The following is a 16,419-nucleotide window of genomic DNA, read 5'->3' as shown; positions in this document are numbered from 1 at the left end:
CTTTGTTTTTCTCCACAACACCCTCTCCTCCCACATCTCCTCATCCTATAATTTATTATTACTACTACTATTATTTTGTATGGTGCTGGGGAAGAGCATAGGGCCTGTGCATAGTAGCATGCACATTATCACTAAGGTATAACCCTAGCCCTTATTTGTCCTTTTTTTGACTAGCAGCATCACTAGCCCAAGATGACTTTGAACTAGTGATCCACCTGCCTTAGCATCCTAAGTAGTTGAGATTGCCAGCCTGTACCACAAAGCAGTATCATTTATTTGCAATCTTTAGTAGTCTAGGTCTCTCCTTTTCTTGAGAGTCAGAGAAGATGTAGTCTTAAATTTGGACTTTAGCCATATTTTCACTCAGCTTGCATATCACTGAAACAACAGAAAGCCAAAAAGTCCTATGCTGCTACACAGGCAAATGCGAAAGATCACAGGTCAGATGCCTACATGTGCCTTGGCCAGGATGACTGGACATCTGGAGAAAAGAGAATCCTGGATCCGTATCCAGCCCTCTGCCCTCCAAAAGCCTCTGTAGTTTTGACACCCACAGAGGCATTCTCAGTTTCATGCTTTATCTGACCTCTTCATCCAGCCCTCCTGGCTTCACCTCCTAGTCTTTTCTCCAATTTGTACACTTGTCTGCATCTGCACTGCTGCTGCCCTAGGTCAGCATCATCAATTTTCTCGGTGATGGGATGGCCTCTACTTCTGCTTTCCTGCCATGAAAATGTAGCCTTTGCATAGCAGCCAGGGCTGTTCTCCATCTACAACACAAATGGAATTATATCATGGCCCTGCTTAAGATCTTCCAATGTCTACTCATTTTTCTTAGGCTAGAGTCTGAGCCATTTATTTGGCCTTAGAGGCCTTATGCAGTCTGGCCCTTTCCCACCTCCCCACCCTCAGCTCTGTTTTGTGCTCTACTCAAAAGCTGTGCTTTCCATAAAGGTTTTTCAGCTGCCAGATCTCTGTGCACCTGCCTGTACCTACTTCCTAAACACATACACATGGTATACCTTGACTCTCCCTCTTTCAAGACTCAGCTTAAAACCCACTTCTTTATTAGGAAACTCACAGAACATCCTTGTTTAATGAGTTCCTCTTGTAATCAGTGTCTTCCTAGTTTCCACCAAAGCAACAATCAAAATATGTAAGGTAACTAATGTGTTTAATCACTTATGTCCTATTTTCTTTAATTACATGGCAAAATTCACAGGAGATCATCACATTTACTAAATTTATCATTATTGTTCGTGCAGGTAACCAAGAACTTAACCATTTGATGAGTAAATGAAAGCGAACTTACGAATGAATGAATGTCTTAATAACCAATGGTACAGGGTAGAGAGCTACATCAGCCCAATATCCACAGGAGACCTAAGCTACACAGAAGCACTAGCAAGTATTTCAGTAGAAGAGGCAGGCAAGAAAACCCCAGAGGAAGAGGAGGAGCAAGAGGCTGCTTGCAAGACTTGCTTCACTATCTCCAAGTCCAGGACAAGCACAGGTCTGCTGCATGTAGAGAGAAGCAAGAGTGTACAAACCCCACAACTCCAGTAGGACATCACTTCCCCTGTTCTTCCATCTTTCCTGGGGGTTGATACGCTGGGGGATCTGCTGACCCTTCCAGCACTGCCTCCCTGTGTAAAACCCTCTGCCTATGTTTAAATGCTCTATCTGTTGATCATGTCACACAGCCCCAATTCTTCATCTGTATCACAATATTTCTACTACCGTTATGATCCCTCATGAGAACTTGCTAATGTGACATCTGCATTATCAATCAGGTAATAAATTTACATATGCTCTCATTAGAGAAAGGCATTCCTATCCTATGCCTTAAGAAGTAAAAATGATGGCCTATGCCTGCACAATTCAAAGATAACAACGCAAAGAACTCAGTGTCAAAGCAAATGTGGCACTAGGTCTCAAGGTACCCTAACTTTGTCTCCTAGTGTCCCATCTCCTTGAGTGCCCACAGACAAAAGTACTACATAAGTCCCTAAAAAAAAAAGCACCTTCATTCAATAAAGATGAAGAGTTATTGGTTGATGCCTAAGCATCCCACAGCAGGGGTTTTCCTTAAGGAAAGCCTTTTCTGATTTTGTGAGATAAAAGAGATGATGTAGTTAAGGCTCCTTGCATCCTTGCATATACCTTCACACTTAAAAGTGCATGTGTTGAGAGGGAAATTCCAAACACACACCATAGGAATGCCTATAAGGACAACTTGCTAGAAATATACCCTGCCCGTCCCCCCCCCCCCCCGCCCCGGCCAGGGTGAAGCCTAGGCATAAGGAGACAGGGTTGCTGAAGCAACTGACTCTTGGTGGGTGGGGGTGGGCCAGAGAGCAGCAACCAGTCAGAGGGTGCAGGGGATACATGTTGAGTACAAGCTGCCCTGACTAGGCAGTTTGTGGGACCCATTGCAAAATGAAAATATAAAATCCCTTGTTGGGGAAAGCTTAAGCATATCACAGTGGTGACATAAGACCTTTAAACTAAGAGAGGATCCATCCCTTCAAAGTACAAGGCCCTTGGACTTCACAGGCCACAGCCAGTGCCTGGCCATAAGGATTAAAGGTGGAGCGGGGTTAATTCTAGGGACCATTGAAACCCCTTAGAAAAGCAAACTTCCCTAGTCCACTTTGCTCTCATAAAATACCACTCTTGGATGATCACAGGAAGACAGATAAATCAGGCGCGGGCCTCCCATTCAGAAGTGGCGATAGAGGGAGGAGCTGGTGGACTGATATGCTAATTCCAATTTGTTATAAATTTCAGAGCAATTTGGCCTAGATTATAATTCATTTCAGCACCAGGACTCCAGTTTCAAGTGAAGTCCTCTGATGCTGTTATGCACATATTACTGATGCCTACATAAAGAGCATGCTGTAATGTTTCTTTTATAAGGGCTATAAATCAAAACATTCAAAACAGTTAGTTTTTAATGCGCCATTATTATTCATCTCTAGTTATAAATTTAATGTCTCTTTAGGCCTCAGAGATTGTAATACAACCAGAAACATATGATGGCTGTTCAAAAATAGGTTACCCCAGTATCTCATTATTTCAACTCTTAAAGATACAGCTTTAAAAGCCCAAGGATGTCTGAGCACACTTGTTTAAAGGAGTCCCCAAGACAGACAGCAATTTTCTCCAGAAGTCTATAAAAGTTATTACAGCATATTAAAGTAGAATGATATATCCACTAATTTTCTGAAGACAGTTGTTTTCTGGGATGCACAGTGTTTGGAGAACTTAACAGAGCTAAAGGGACAGAGACTTAACACTATTTTCTACATTTGCTTTCAGCAAAACAAGATTTTCTATGGCTCTTAGGGCTGGTTCAACTCTGAGAGGGCCACAGGGAACAGCAGGACAGATTCCTGAATCCTGTGAAAGAGCAGGCATCATTCAGGAAGAGACAGGTTAAAAATCCTTTTCATTTAAGAGTGCGTGTTTCATTGGCTTTCCTAGGTCGTGCCTTTCTAGTGCTATGCCTATCTTTATGTCTTCCCTGGACAGACTGTTGAGTTTTTGACTCTTGCTGTTGGTGACATCCTGGTGTCATGACCTCTCAAGCTTTCTTCCTGATGCTAGTGTTCATGCCAGTACTGCCTCCCAATTCACGCAAGACGAAGAGGAGACAAGAACTCTGAACAGCAGGCTCTGCTGGCATGGCGAGGCTCTGGGTGACATCTTTACTGTGCCTACAGATGCCCTACCCCAAAGCTAGTTCCTATGTATTTCCTGCCACAAGAACCACCAAAACCAACTGCCATACGCATGACACTTAGAGCAGGTTCAACCGAGAAGTGAGCACAGCAATGAGACTGACACCCAAGGGTGAAACATACCGGTCATGGATCACATTTTCATGGACTGCACTGTCACGGTATAGGAAGGCAAGATTTGAAAAAATATACACATCCAGTTATCCTAAGAGTCATCTCAACATTGGTTCACATTTATCCTAGAACAAAGACCAGCATGAGAAACACATTCTAACCAGAAAGAAATTTACCCCAGTACAAAGTCTACCACATTCCTTGTTCTGAACAAAAATGTCATGTGCAGTATCACCAAGTTCAATGGCATACCCATGTTTCCATATGACCACTCAGCTCCAGGGAGCTCTAAATTGGTGGTATACACTCATAGTGTATTGGAGAAGAATGATTTCCTAGCAGCCAGAGTTCACTGTGCCATTTCTAACCACGTGTACTTATATAACCCCCTTACTCAATTACAGTGTGGAAAACAGAACAAAGTTAAAAAAAAAAAAAAAAAAAAGAAGGATTCTTCACTGCCGAGGTCAGCTTTCAAAAAAGCAAAAGCCCTCTATCAAATGCAATGTACATAATTAATACAAGTCCCCTTAGAAGTGCAAGTTTTAAACAAAGCCACAGGTTAAATGCCACTAAGACCTCCTAGAGCAAGGCATTCATTCTAACTCACTGGAAGGGTTACAGTTATGCATCCACCACGATTAAACCTTGACCCCCGGGTTTTCTTCAGAACTGCCACAGAAGGGGCAATACAATCCACTCAACTGGCTTCTTAGAGATGACAAATCCAGCTCCATGAAGATACATACTTTTATTTTCCTTATTTCTTGCCAAACATTTGACACAACCAGAAGGACACGAGAGTCACGGCACAATGGTATATCCGGTAAAGCAAGCACTCAGCTGCAAACCAGGATTGCAACAAGTTTTTGAGTCTACAATCATGCCTTAGAAGAGTGTATACAAAACCTAAGGGCATAGTTTATATCTGAAATGACATAGAAACATTTGGATCATGCTAAGCCCAGCCCCAACAAGGCAGAGCAACAATGTGGTGATGGGCGGGTTGGGGAGGCAAGGTGGGATGGACTGGGTTATTGGGAATGGTCAGAGCACGCGGCCATTCTGCGCTCATGGAACACAATAGCAAACACAGGACACAACCACAAACGTCAGCGAGCACAATTTAGCACACACACAATACAACACTAGAATGCAAACTCTTTTTTTTTTTTTAGAAGAATGATAGAAAAGATGGTTTCTCACCCCTCAAAACAAAACTGGAACTTTGGTTTACAGGCCCGGCTATGCCCATATGCCCTCCTCGTCATCCTGCGGCCGGCCCGAGGTGGGGAGGTGCACAGAGAGGAGGAGCGTCAGAATGAAAGAAGAGAAGGTTAGTCACACCACATGCACTGAAAGGCACATGAATCTGCACTTTTCTGTTTCATCTTAAAGAGCAAGAAAAAAAAAAAAAAAAAAAAAAAAACCCACAGTAACTTAAGTTCCACACCACTGGCTTGTCAAATGCATAACCAAGGTTTGTATCTATGACAACCCCACACAAACACATTCCACCTACTCAAGCTGTGACTCTGTCAAGATTGGATTAGGAGATTAAAATTAGTCTATATTAGCAGATGATTATTTTTCTGGAAAGCATGCAATCTGAATTGCATATGCCTAAGGAGTGGATTAAGTCTTTAAAGTAAGCAGAGAAGTAATTATAGTAATCGAATACCCTTAATTTCTCTTAAGCTTAGAGTATCAATAAAAGCCGAAGAAGAATTTTAAAAACTATCTGCTTAGGTGGAATAAATGCTTTAGCATGCGATAACTCACATTGGTGATTTTACAATGGCTCCAGCACACTGCAGTCTAATTTGTTGGCCCCTGTTTGGGGCTCAGCATGTAGAAAGCTATACACATGTTGAACGATTGATTTTACAATAAAAAAGTTTAAAAGAGCATAAACTTTCATTTCAGCAGAATGCTTGCAGAAAGGATGTTGTTTTATTTAACATCGTGTTCAGCTATGGATAAACAGAAACTAATTTGGTTTGAATTCTTGTCAAATATGTTTCCAAATAGTTCCAGGTAACTGCTTCTCCCAGAGAAGTGGCCAACAAGCAGGGAAATAAAGTTCTTGAGGACAGCAGTCTATGCTCTATGGCAAAGCTCTGGCTGTGAACAGTTCTCACTGTCACAGAGTGTATGTAAAGAAGTAGGCGGGACAGAGTGAGTGACCCGCATATGCCGGCTCCACACATCATCTGAGAGCAGGGCGCTTTTAACAACTCACCAATGACAACAGAGTTTGCCAGGGTTTGTTTCTTTGTTTTGAAAACTGGAAGCAAGGAGGGGAGTAACTTGGAACATTTCTGATACTTGGATCTGTGCCCTTGCAGGTGTTGCATGGAGCAGTAGGTTAAAGCATATGGAAATGCCACTACCTTAGACCTCCAAAACCAGGAATTTCACACGACTCAGTATGTGCTTTCATATACTTTAGTAAGCCAAGGTAATTTTTATCTGCTTGAGGATTTATACGTATAGTCTTTGAACTGATTCCCAATACAGTTTTTTTTTTTTAACTTTGTTTCTCTTATGCACTTAAAATATTATTTTGAGAAAAGGTCCAGAGACTTCAGACTGCCAAAAGAATCAGTGTTTCACAAAACAAAACAAAACAAAACAAAAAAAAACGAGAATCTCCCATGGGGCCTGAGTCAATCAAGAGAGTCTGAATGGGATAAATCAGTATGAATCTTCAGGTACACTTTTTGCAGAAAGCAAGTGCAGCGATGGATTTGGAGGAATGTCTGTACTTCCTAGCCAGGGTTCTGGCAACACACTTCTTTATCCCTACAGGACTGAGGAAAATGCCTTGTTACACTCACTGAACTTCCTTTCTATCTCCGGAGAAAAGCAAACTTGATGTTCCTTTTCATGTTCATGAAGAAGCAAAGTTCCCTGCAGGACACCCCAGGGCAGTATTAAGGAAGCTCTTGAGAACCTAGCAAACCTGTAAGACTCAATGCAGGATTTCAGTGGGTATGTATGTAAACATAGTCTCAGAATAGAGACCCTGACTTTCATCATAAAGTTCTTGACCCCCCCCCCCCAGAGTCACTTCTTTAGGAAAACACCAGGGCATGGCAAGATGCTACTATTTGCCTGTACAAAACAAAATTGGAGGTTTTCTGTAAAATGTAGCCCACAGGCCCTGTTGACCGCTTCCTAAATGGCTGTCAAATAATTTTGCTTGCAGAGCAATTTATTTCATTTTGCATTTAAAACCCAACAGCACATTTACATGGAGTTTGTTCCAAGTCCATTCATACAAGGTTTCAATTTCAAAAAAAAAAAAAAAAAAAGAAAGAAAGAAAGAAAGAAAGAAAAGAAAAGAAAGAAAAGAAAGAAAAAGAAGAAAGCAAAGCCAATGCCACCAAAATCTGCCACTATTTTCCTAACAGTGAACTGCGGTCTAATGCAAATTACTTTTAGCAAATTAAATATATTAAAGAGTGGTAATTAATTATGATTGAAACAGACAGGAGTTGTAGCTTGAAAATATACACTGCCAATATCACTACTGTTCCTCGTCCACCATAGGAATAAAAAGGAGCTCCCAGATGTCAGGGGTTATTAAAAACCAGATGTTGAGATCGACGTCTTGTACACTAGTGGATAAAGTAAAGAAATATGACAGCCCAATATAAACTTAGCTAACATTTAACACGGTAGAAATGTGGAGAAATTCTTCTCGTGTACTGAGACTATTATGTATTTTAAAAAGATCTTCAATTTCAAAGCTTAACAAGGTTTTAGAAGAAAATAGAATGTTCAATGGTGGCCATTTCTGTTTTTTTGTTTTGTTTTGTTTTTGTTGTTGTTGTTTTTTGTCTTCAAAGCATAAACTTGAACTGACTCTCATCGCCAATCACTTTCGGGTCAGAGTGTGTCCCCACTTGCAGGAGCTAATCTGAGAGGCAGCTCTATATCCCCCAAATGTTTGCATCTGTCTGACTACTCCTTGCTTGCCTCTCCTTATGCAAATGTTAAGCTCTACAGAAACCTTACCCCACAGAAATGTAAATCTGGTGATGAGAAAAACAAGAACAAGAAGGAGCAGCATCAAAACAGATAAGGATGCTTGATCCCTCACTTGCTACCACATCATTTAGGGATGCTTAGAGCTTTAAAATGCATCTATTGAGCCTGTTTCCTCCTTTGGTGCCTCTGTTTCCAGATCTCCTCTGCAGTGGCTTTCCTAGATGCTGACTGTCGTTTGATCCCTGGTGTGTCCTTTGTGAGAAATTGCTCTGCCGGAAGTTGCCAGAAGATCTGGATGGAAAGAGGCTGCTCTGGCCCCTCAGTCATCTGTTTGCTTTTGTCTCCAGCATCTGAAGCTGGGATCTGGCTGTGTGGATTGAAAGCCGGAGAAGAGAGGCCACAAAACAGCCGTTTAGGAGGTTAAGGGAGGCTTAACTGTCAAACAACCCCAGAATGCATCCACAGCTTCAAGGACGATGTGATGGACAAGAGGCCCTGATGGAAACCCTACGGTCCAGATGCCCAGCTCTAATGGGATTCTCTAAATGCTAAGATAAAAACAAATTCCTTCCTAGATGGGCTGCTTACTGTGGGTTTGTTGATGACAAGATCTAGAAGCAAAGGCACTGAGTCATTGTTGACAAGTCAAAAGGCTTGCTGTTGTGTATGTTGGGGGGGGGGGCACATTTATTAGCTCATCAAGGAAGCTCTGAACAGGAACCTGATGGCCTGGCATGATAAACAACCCAGGTTAAGCCTTTAATTGGTCCCTATCTTGAAGTATTAGGTACAGCAGGTAGACAAAACCAAGCCCATCACTGGGTATGTTTTCTAAAAAAATCTGCAGCCTTCTTGAGTTGTTAAGATTATTTTTTTCTCTTAAAACTGGAGGGTTAAGTTCCTAACGAAGACCTTATTGTTAATGCCTATCTTAACCGGAAAAGAGGATGAAATCAAGGGAGAGCCACTTTCAATGAAATAGGTCATGGCTTTTGTGGGAACTTATCACTGTCTGCAAGGAAGTAAGCCTTGCCTACAGTTCAAAAGATCTTACTGTGTGGGAACAGGGCAGTGGGAACAGTCTCCAGGCTTTATCGTGCCCCTACTTTTGGTCTTAGCTTCTTTGGAACTTCAAGTCACAAAAGCCACAGTGTGGGATTCATGACGTGCACTAAGCCCAGGTTCCAGAAAGTCAAATCTTCTTGACATGACCAGCTGCAGGGTGCACAAACAGGCTTGGAGAAAGTGTTCAAGTCAAAAGCTTTGCTGTAAACACTGCTTATGCGTGTCTTCTATTTGCCCTGTCTCTGGATGTGAGGCCTATAGGTCAAATCTCCAGCCATGTGATGGAGTCCGAAAAGAGCTGTCACCTCATGTGTGACTTGCATTTGCTTCCACCTGCAGGACCCGGCACCAGATATATTCCCCCCAAGGAATGAGAAAGGCCCAGCCAGCTCAACATACATGTCCCTGGCTGTTTTAAGTATAAATGTGTGCTCTTTTCTGAGTGCTTTCAAAGCTACCAGTGTCCAGTGCCTCCTCTGGGTCAGAGAGAGTGCTCCTAGCTGTCAGGTTTTCTGCATTGTTTTACTACAGCCCCCAGACACAGGTGTCGGGTAGCTTTGGATACAGATGTAGGAAACTGAGCAGAGAGGAAGATGAGGCAGAGTAGCCACGAACACCTGGCAGGGTGCTTCGGCACCGAGCTAAAGCTCCAAACTGCACAGGTGTGAACCGTACCCTTCTGGCCCTGGCAGAGATGAACCCTAGAGAGTGCAGTTGGACTTCCCTCCGTGGTGTGGACTGACTCTGAGTAGCTCAGCTCTGGAGTACTCTGCACCAGTGTACTGCTCTCCTCCCCAGATGGTGGTGGTCCCAGCTGGTGGATGATGGGACAACCTAGGTCAAGTCCACTGACTCTTGGAAGAAAAGGGTCCTCACAGGCCCTGGGACTTAGTCACATGGACATAACAACAGTACCTCAGCAAAAGTTTCAATGTCCCTGTGGGGAAGGGCAGTGTCTTCATTCCCTTCAAGCTGCCTGACAGGTTCACAGGCACAGGAGCCAAACAGATATTTATGAATGAGTAACAATGCAGGCTTCGTTCTTTAAAGGAGCCTTCTGAAAGAGCATGCTCCCTGGCTTCCAGAGTTGCCATGGTGAGGATCACTACCTATATCTCCACAGAATGCATTGTTCTTTCCAGCACATCAGCTTTATCCTTCCCTGCTCCATTCTTCTCACCCTATCTAGTCCAGGAAGAAAATTCCCTGCTGGATTGGGGCAGGGGATAGCGGTAGAGGGGAGGTGCGGATGACAGGTGTGGTCCACGTATGAAAAAGCTCCCTGGGCACCTTGAAGGGGAGAGGCAGAGTAAACAGCCCCCGGAGCCAGGTGGACTGGTCTCAGGAAGTCCGAGGCAAGGCCACTACAGAGACACTCTCGTTGAACCACCAAGAACATCACAGACACAATGGTGGCAGCCTTTCCCCCTCATTTGTAACTTGGTATCTTTGGGTACTCACTCAAAATTTCAGTACCATAAAATAACTTTCATATTTCTTTTAAGAAAAAGAAATTCAGCGAAGCCAGCCTCTGGAGAATAGATCCAGTTCTCTGGGCCAAAGAGGAAAACTGCTGGAAGATTCTCCATTCGCCAATAATATTGTTTGGGAGCACAAAGTCAACATCTGCTAAAAAGTCAAGCCATGGCCAGATAGCCATAAAAGGAGGCAGGAGTGAAGACAGGCTTTAGGTCTGCTCCTTCTTCTGTCAGTCATCAACATGTGGCTTTGTTAAACACAGTAAAAATAATCTGCTGGATTATTTCCTAGCTGGTGGGCCACCAAATCTCCTAGATTTTTGACTTTGCATTCCCCCATTGCTTACAGAGGGGGGAAAAAGTGGGATCCGTGCGGTTCCCCTACTTCATGTAGTACTGTGAGAAATAGGAGAACGAAAATTAAACTGCTTCCAACTGGGCAAATCGTTTGTGTTAGTTAGGAGCATTCTGGAGTTTCTTGCTCTGGATCAACAAAGGCTTGATGTCACACGAACACCATTCTATAGAGTTCATATACAGAAACAAGCCAATACAACGGAGAGCCATGCTTAAAACTTTTGTCATCATCTCTTGGCTGCTCAAAGCTAGACTTTCGTAAACTCATCAGTAGATAAACACCTGAATCAGAACGTGTACAGAACCATCATTTTGTAAGGTTTCTGTTTGTTAAATGACTTGCAGACTTTGTGAGTGAGCACAGTGCATATTAGAAGATGCCTCCAGCTCCTTTCCCTCTCTTGTTCCCTTATCTCTGAAGAGCGGCAAGTGCCTGGAGTGTCTAAGTCAAACATGATCCTTATTACATCAGTTAAAAGGGGGGAAAGAGGGGTGGCGGTATTCCGCAATATAAAATGGATTCCCCTGCCTCCTGGCACTTCAGGGTTGGCCACCCTCTTTCAATAGAGAGTTGACATGCTGCCTGTTAGACAAATGGGACTGGATTAACGCAGCAGGCTGAAAGGGAACCCAGCCTCTGATGTTGCCAAGCCTGAGTTCCACCTACAGACAGGCTGGGGAGTGCAGGCTAGGCCTGAAAGCCCTGCTGACTGGAAAGACAGGGCAACAAATCTCTTAATGAAGCCCTAATACTGCAAACACAATGTAAAACTAGGACACACCAGTAAAGAGGAAAAAGCCCTGCTCTACCCCAAATAGAGCAAGAATAGAATCCTGAATAGGTGCTAACCTCCTTTGAGGAAAACCCCTTTCTGTCCAGAGTGTCCCAGCACACCAAGCAGCTAAGCTCTTTTCCCACACCTTAAGCCCATCTCTGCAGGGTTTATCAGGGCTTGCCTCATGTGCTTACACAGGAGGAATTAACATCACACCCAGATTAAAGAGCTCTGGCAAGAATCTGCAAAGCCAGTTTCCCAATGCCTGCTGGCCTGACTCCTTTCCTGGGCCTGGAATAGTTGGGTGAGTATGCAGCTGCCATTAGAGGAAAAAGGCACTTAAAACCTCCCCCTCTATACCCAACCCCTCTGCCAAAGCAGCAGCATTTGTCCCTTCTCCCTTTTTACCTGTGGCCCCACAGAGCATCACTCCAGGGCTTCTGCTCCTAAAAGTGAGCAAACAGACTTCCACCTTTCTTTCCCAATGGTGAGAGATGGCATAGGCCATTTGGCACATATTTTAGTGGCTTTGAGGATTTCTGATAGTCATTATGAAGATTGGGAAAAAGTGATTATTTGTGTTATCTCACATATTTGTTGTTGTTGTTGTCCGTTTTTTTTTTTTTTTAAGCTGCTGAGTTTTAAACACAATATCTTCTGATCTACTTGTGACTCAATAAGTGCAAGAAGGATGCAAGTGGCTCACAGAATGTCCCAGTTCCCTGGGGACATATCAGGCTATCAGGGCTCCAGCTCTGAGAGGTCTGGCCTAGGAGAGGCAGTAGTAGAAATCTCTGAACCCTTTTCCCATCCAGTAAACACCAGCACCCAGAGGAGAGCCCTCCATGGGATGTTGGCTTTGAAGCCAAAGGTTAAGACTTCTTTCAGAAAGAGGCCATGAAATCAAATTTGTAACACACACACACACACACACACACACACACACACACACACACACTCAAAACAAACAACAAACAAAAAAGGAAGCTCTGCCTCAGGCAAACATTAGACATGCTAGCTAAAACAGAGAGAGGTACTAACAGCTGGGGACATACAGCTTCTCATCAGGCTACTGCATGCAGGATTCCCTCTCCCTCTTCCCCTACCCTCCCCCTCCCTCTCCCCCTTCTCTCCTCTCCTCTCCCTTGCCCTCTCCTCTCCTTTTCCTTTCCCACCTCTCTCTCTCTCTCTCTCTCTCTCTCTCTCTTTTTCTTTCTTTCCCCCTCACCCCTGCTGTTCTATAACTACATTTTTGTAAATCTGATACACAGTGGTTAATTTTTCTTCCATGTTGTAAACACGAAAATACATTTATACACACCCATATACAGGAGAGAAATTTCTAGTCAAACATGATCGTGTGAAATTCTTCCATATGTGGAGAAGTCCTCACTACATCCTGACACATAGTGATACATACATATATACACACAGGACTCTGTGTATACATTTTGTCCCACACCCATTTAACCTCAAAACATAAAATAAATTATTTTTTTCCTTTCCTAAGCAAAAGCTAAGAATAACAACTTTACATATAGAATTCATCTTCCGGGGGCCACAGAGCACACTGAACTCTGCCAGAACTCAAAGGGCTTTGCTCTGGCCAATCTACTATTGAAATCAGGGGGCCTCAATTAAGGGCCCCAGTCTCACATTTCACGAAGGGCAGGAGGTGGGGGGAGGGGAGGGCTCTCATGAGCTCTCCAATGGCTTTTTCAAGTCACTGGGACCAGAATGCAGACTGGAACTGATGTCTCTCTTTGGGGGAATATGGACGCTATCGAATTATCTTTGACTGCACACAGAATCTAAGAGGACAGCCTGTGGGGCTTTCCAGACAGAAAGCTTGTGGAGCCTGGATAGGTCATTTGCCATGACCTCAGCAAGCGCCTACTTGTCTGGTTGGCTTAAAATTTCTCTTCCATGGGAATGCTTTGTAGGAGCTTCAGTACTCTACCTACGGCAGGTGCTCAAGGCTCAGGTGAACTGTTTGTGAGATGGGAAGGCAAGAAGATAGAAACGTTCCTCTTATTTCCAGTGTTTAACCAACCTAGAAGTCATTGCCTAGTGAAAAGAGAGAAACGAGGACACATTGGGGGCCCAGAAGCCTCAAAACTAAGGCAGTAAGTGTGGTAGTCTGGGAAGCAGGTCATAGATCTAGACCCTTGGGCATCAGGCTTTGCATAAAAGCATCGCAGCTCAGAGGCAAGGGGTGCTGGGAACACACATAGTAACCACTGGCAGCAGAGAGAGCACTAGTGATCACTGTAGCTGAAGACAGAGTCTGGAAACCTGCCACAAGGAGTGGCCAAATATTTGTGCCATCAGTTTTCTGGGGATGGATTTGCAGAGCAAGCCCCTTAAGGTCAGAAGGCAAAATGAAAAGGCCAGCATCTGCTGGGGGCTAGCCACTCCCTGAAAGTATCCCAGTATTCTGGTTGAATAGAAAATAGGACTGGACGGAGGAAAAAGACCTCTACTTTGCTTTGGGAACCTCGCTTTCTTTAGGCTCTCGTGTGTGCCAAGGTTCAAAGATGAGTGCAATGGGATCTGGGGCCTGGTAGTGAGAGTGCCACGGGCCACAGCACCACTCCCATCTGGGTTAGCTTTTCTTATGCTGATGGCACCAGTGCAATAGTAGAGGCTGCAGGAAGCCTTATTTCATCCACAAAGTGACAGCCAGAATACAGAAGCATAAAAGGACCAGAGAAGTGGATGGCAGGGATAAGGACACAAAACAGCAGACTGGACAGAAAGCAACAAAAGTTGGGACAAATGAGAAATAAATTGATGAGGTATGTTAATTCAACTTTGGAGGCAGGTAGGAAGATCACCCCATTAGATGAAATGTACTATAATTAAGAAGGGAAGAAAAAAAAAAAAAGAAAAAAGAAAAGAAAACACAATTGCAATCTACAAACTGTGGCCATGCAAGCATAGGCAGGTGTGTATGCACAGAAAAATCCTTCTGGATAACTGGAGGATTTGCAAACAGTGCACTCAAAGGCATGGGCACTTACTTGCCTTGGGCCAGAAGATTTTGAGTTTCATGTGTTTATGTTTTAAATTTTATTTTTAAAACAAATTTATTTTATTTTTTATTTTTGTGTGTCTGTGAATGCATGTTTGTAGGGGGCAAGGCATGTGCACATGAGTGCAGGCACCCATGGAGGCCAGAAGGTGGAGTAGGATTTGCTGGAGCTGGAATGTTCTAATACACTCAACTCAATGCTGGGCATTGACCTCAGCCCCCCTGGAAGATCAGCAAGAGCTCATAATCACTGAGGCATTTCTCCAGTCCCATAGTGTGTCTTCAGATCATGAATAATCTATGAAAATACCAGTTCTTAGCCTGTATAACAGGGACACACATTTTCATATATATTTTGGGAACAAGTCATTCAAGAAACATTTATTGAATGTGCGATCAGGAGTCTTAAAACAAAACAAAACAAAACAAAAAAAAACACTGCCTACTCTGGGGTTTCCAGCTATAAAGTGCTCAGGTTCCACATCCCTGAGGCCCTCCCCTAGGACACTACAATCAGAGTGTCAGGTGCCTTTCTGTGTACAGGTATGTAGAATGAGCAAGCAGTGATATCTGCGCCCTTAAAGACCCACCAGCCCACCCAGTACTCATTATAGAAATGTGGGGATTCCTAGGCACACAAGGACCAGGCTGAACTGACCTGACTCTCCTTGGTCTTAGTGTGCATGCCGCTGTGCCATACAACTATCTCCCTGACGGGGTTAGCACACATTTGGGAGGCAGTGAAGAGAGCTTACTAGAATATGCTTGTTTCTGGGACAGTAAAAGTTCTAAGATTCCCACAGAAAAGAAAGCAGAAAGCCTTGGCATCACTGATGCTTAAGGCAAAGAAGGATTCTTTCTCAAGGAAACAACAGATGTTGATGGTGAATTATAGGTCCATAGGGCACTTAGGAGAAACTGTGTCTCCGCTTGATTTTATAAAATCTATCTTGGGAACATCAATAAAAGTTGAGTCACTAGTGTGTCCCCTGTATGTTCCGTTTAGTTTGGTCTTCATTACAGCATAGGGAATGTTTGTTGTGTGCTTTGTGGCTAGTTCCTGGCTTAAGGGTATTTCCTATATTATTACTGCATTGTTGGGGCACTCATTTTTGCTTGGGTGTGTTTGGTGACTGGAGTCATCCTGGGTTACTGGCCTCTAGCCTCTTAGCTGCTTCGACTGAAGCACTGCCATGGCTTCTCTGGTTGCTTCTCCAAATCCTTCATTTGCTTCGTAATCACTGCTGGGCTCTGTATCTCTGACTGCCCTTGATTTCCAGGGCTTCACCATAAATGGCTCCTGCAGTCCAGATCTTCAGGGTTCTGGTTGAAACAACAAGCTCTCCAGGAAATGGAAAGAAGAGGCGCTTTAACTCGCCACTGTGCTAATCACTAGGGGTGGTTCCTAAAATCTCTTTCTTCCATGAAAGCACTGCTAGAAACAGGATCAGTCTTGTTTCAAACCAGGTAGTCTCTTTTTTTCACCTGATAGCCCGAGAACACTATTTCTCAAAGCACAGATGTTTCTAGAAACAAATTTAAAACCATGATCAAATAAGTCTGGGAAATGCTGGATTAAATGAAATTACAGAGCTTTCTTTTTTATATGCCATTTTAGATCCTTTGATCTGCTAATGGCATCAGGATGCTATGAGATAGAGCTAAAATGTGCAGAACTTTCCCGAAATTCTTGGCCCACCAAGTCTTTGTCTCAAGACTTCCCCCATGGGACTAATGTTCTAGAAGTTACTTGGGGAAATGTGAGTACAGACTTATGATGCTTAGATTCACTTTCTTAAAAAAAAAAATTATTATAAAGGGCAAAGATACAGGAAAGAAAATGGAAAAAATAATAT

The 16,419-nt window shown here is 43.5% G+C and overlaps 1 protein-coding gene across 4 annotated transcripts in view; it reads right to left on the bottom strand.

Annotated features, from left to right (window-relative positions):
* The window catches only part of Erc2 (ELKS/RAB6-interacting/CAST family member 2), a 925,224-nt gene that overhangs the window by 153,399 nt on the left and 755,406 nt on the right, over nt 1–16,419 (bottom strand). For all 4 annotated transcript variants that reach the window (XM_051140768.1, XM_051140793.1, XM_051140783.1 and 1 more), the window contains one exon: nt 5,064–5,129. In XM_051140768.1, coding sequence (XP_050996725.1) covers nt 5,103–5,129 — 27 coding nt within the window. In that variant the 3' untranslated portion in view covers nt 5,064–5,102. The remainder of the gene's footprint in view (nt 1–5,063; nt 5,130–16,419) is intronic.

Source organism: Acomys russatus, chromosome 3, assembly GCF_903995435.1.
Source record: "Acomys russatus chromosome 3, mAcoRus1.1, whole genome shotgun sequence".
Taxonomy (NCBI): Eukaryota; Metazoa; Chordata; class Mammalia; order Rodentia; family Muridae; genus Acomys; species Acomys russatus.
This window is presented reverse-complemented; position numbering and strand designations above follow the sequence as displayed.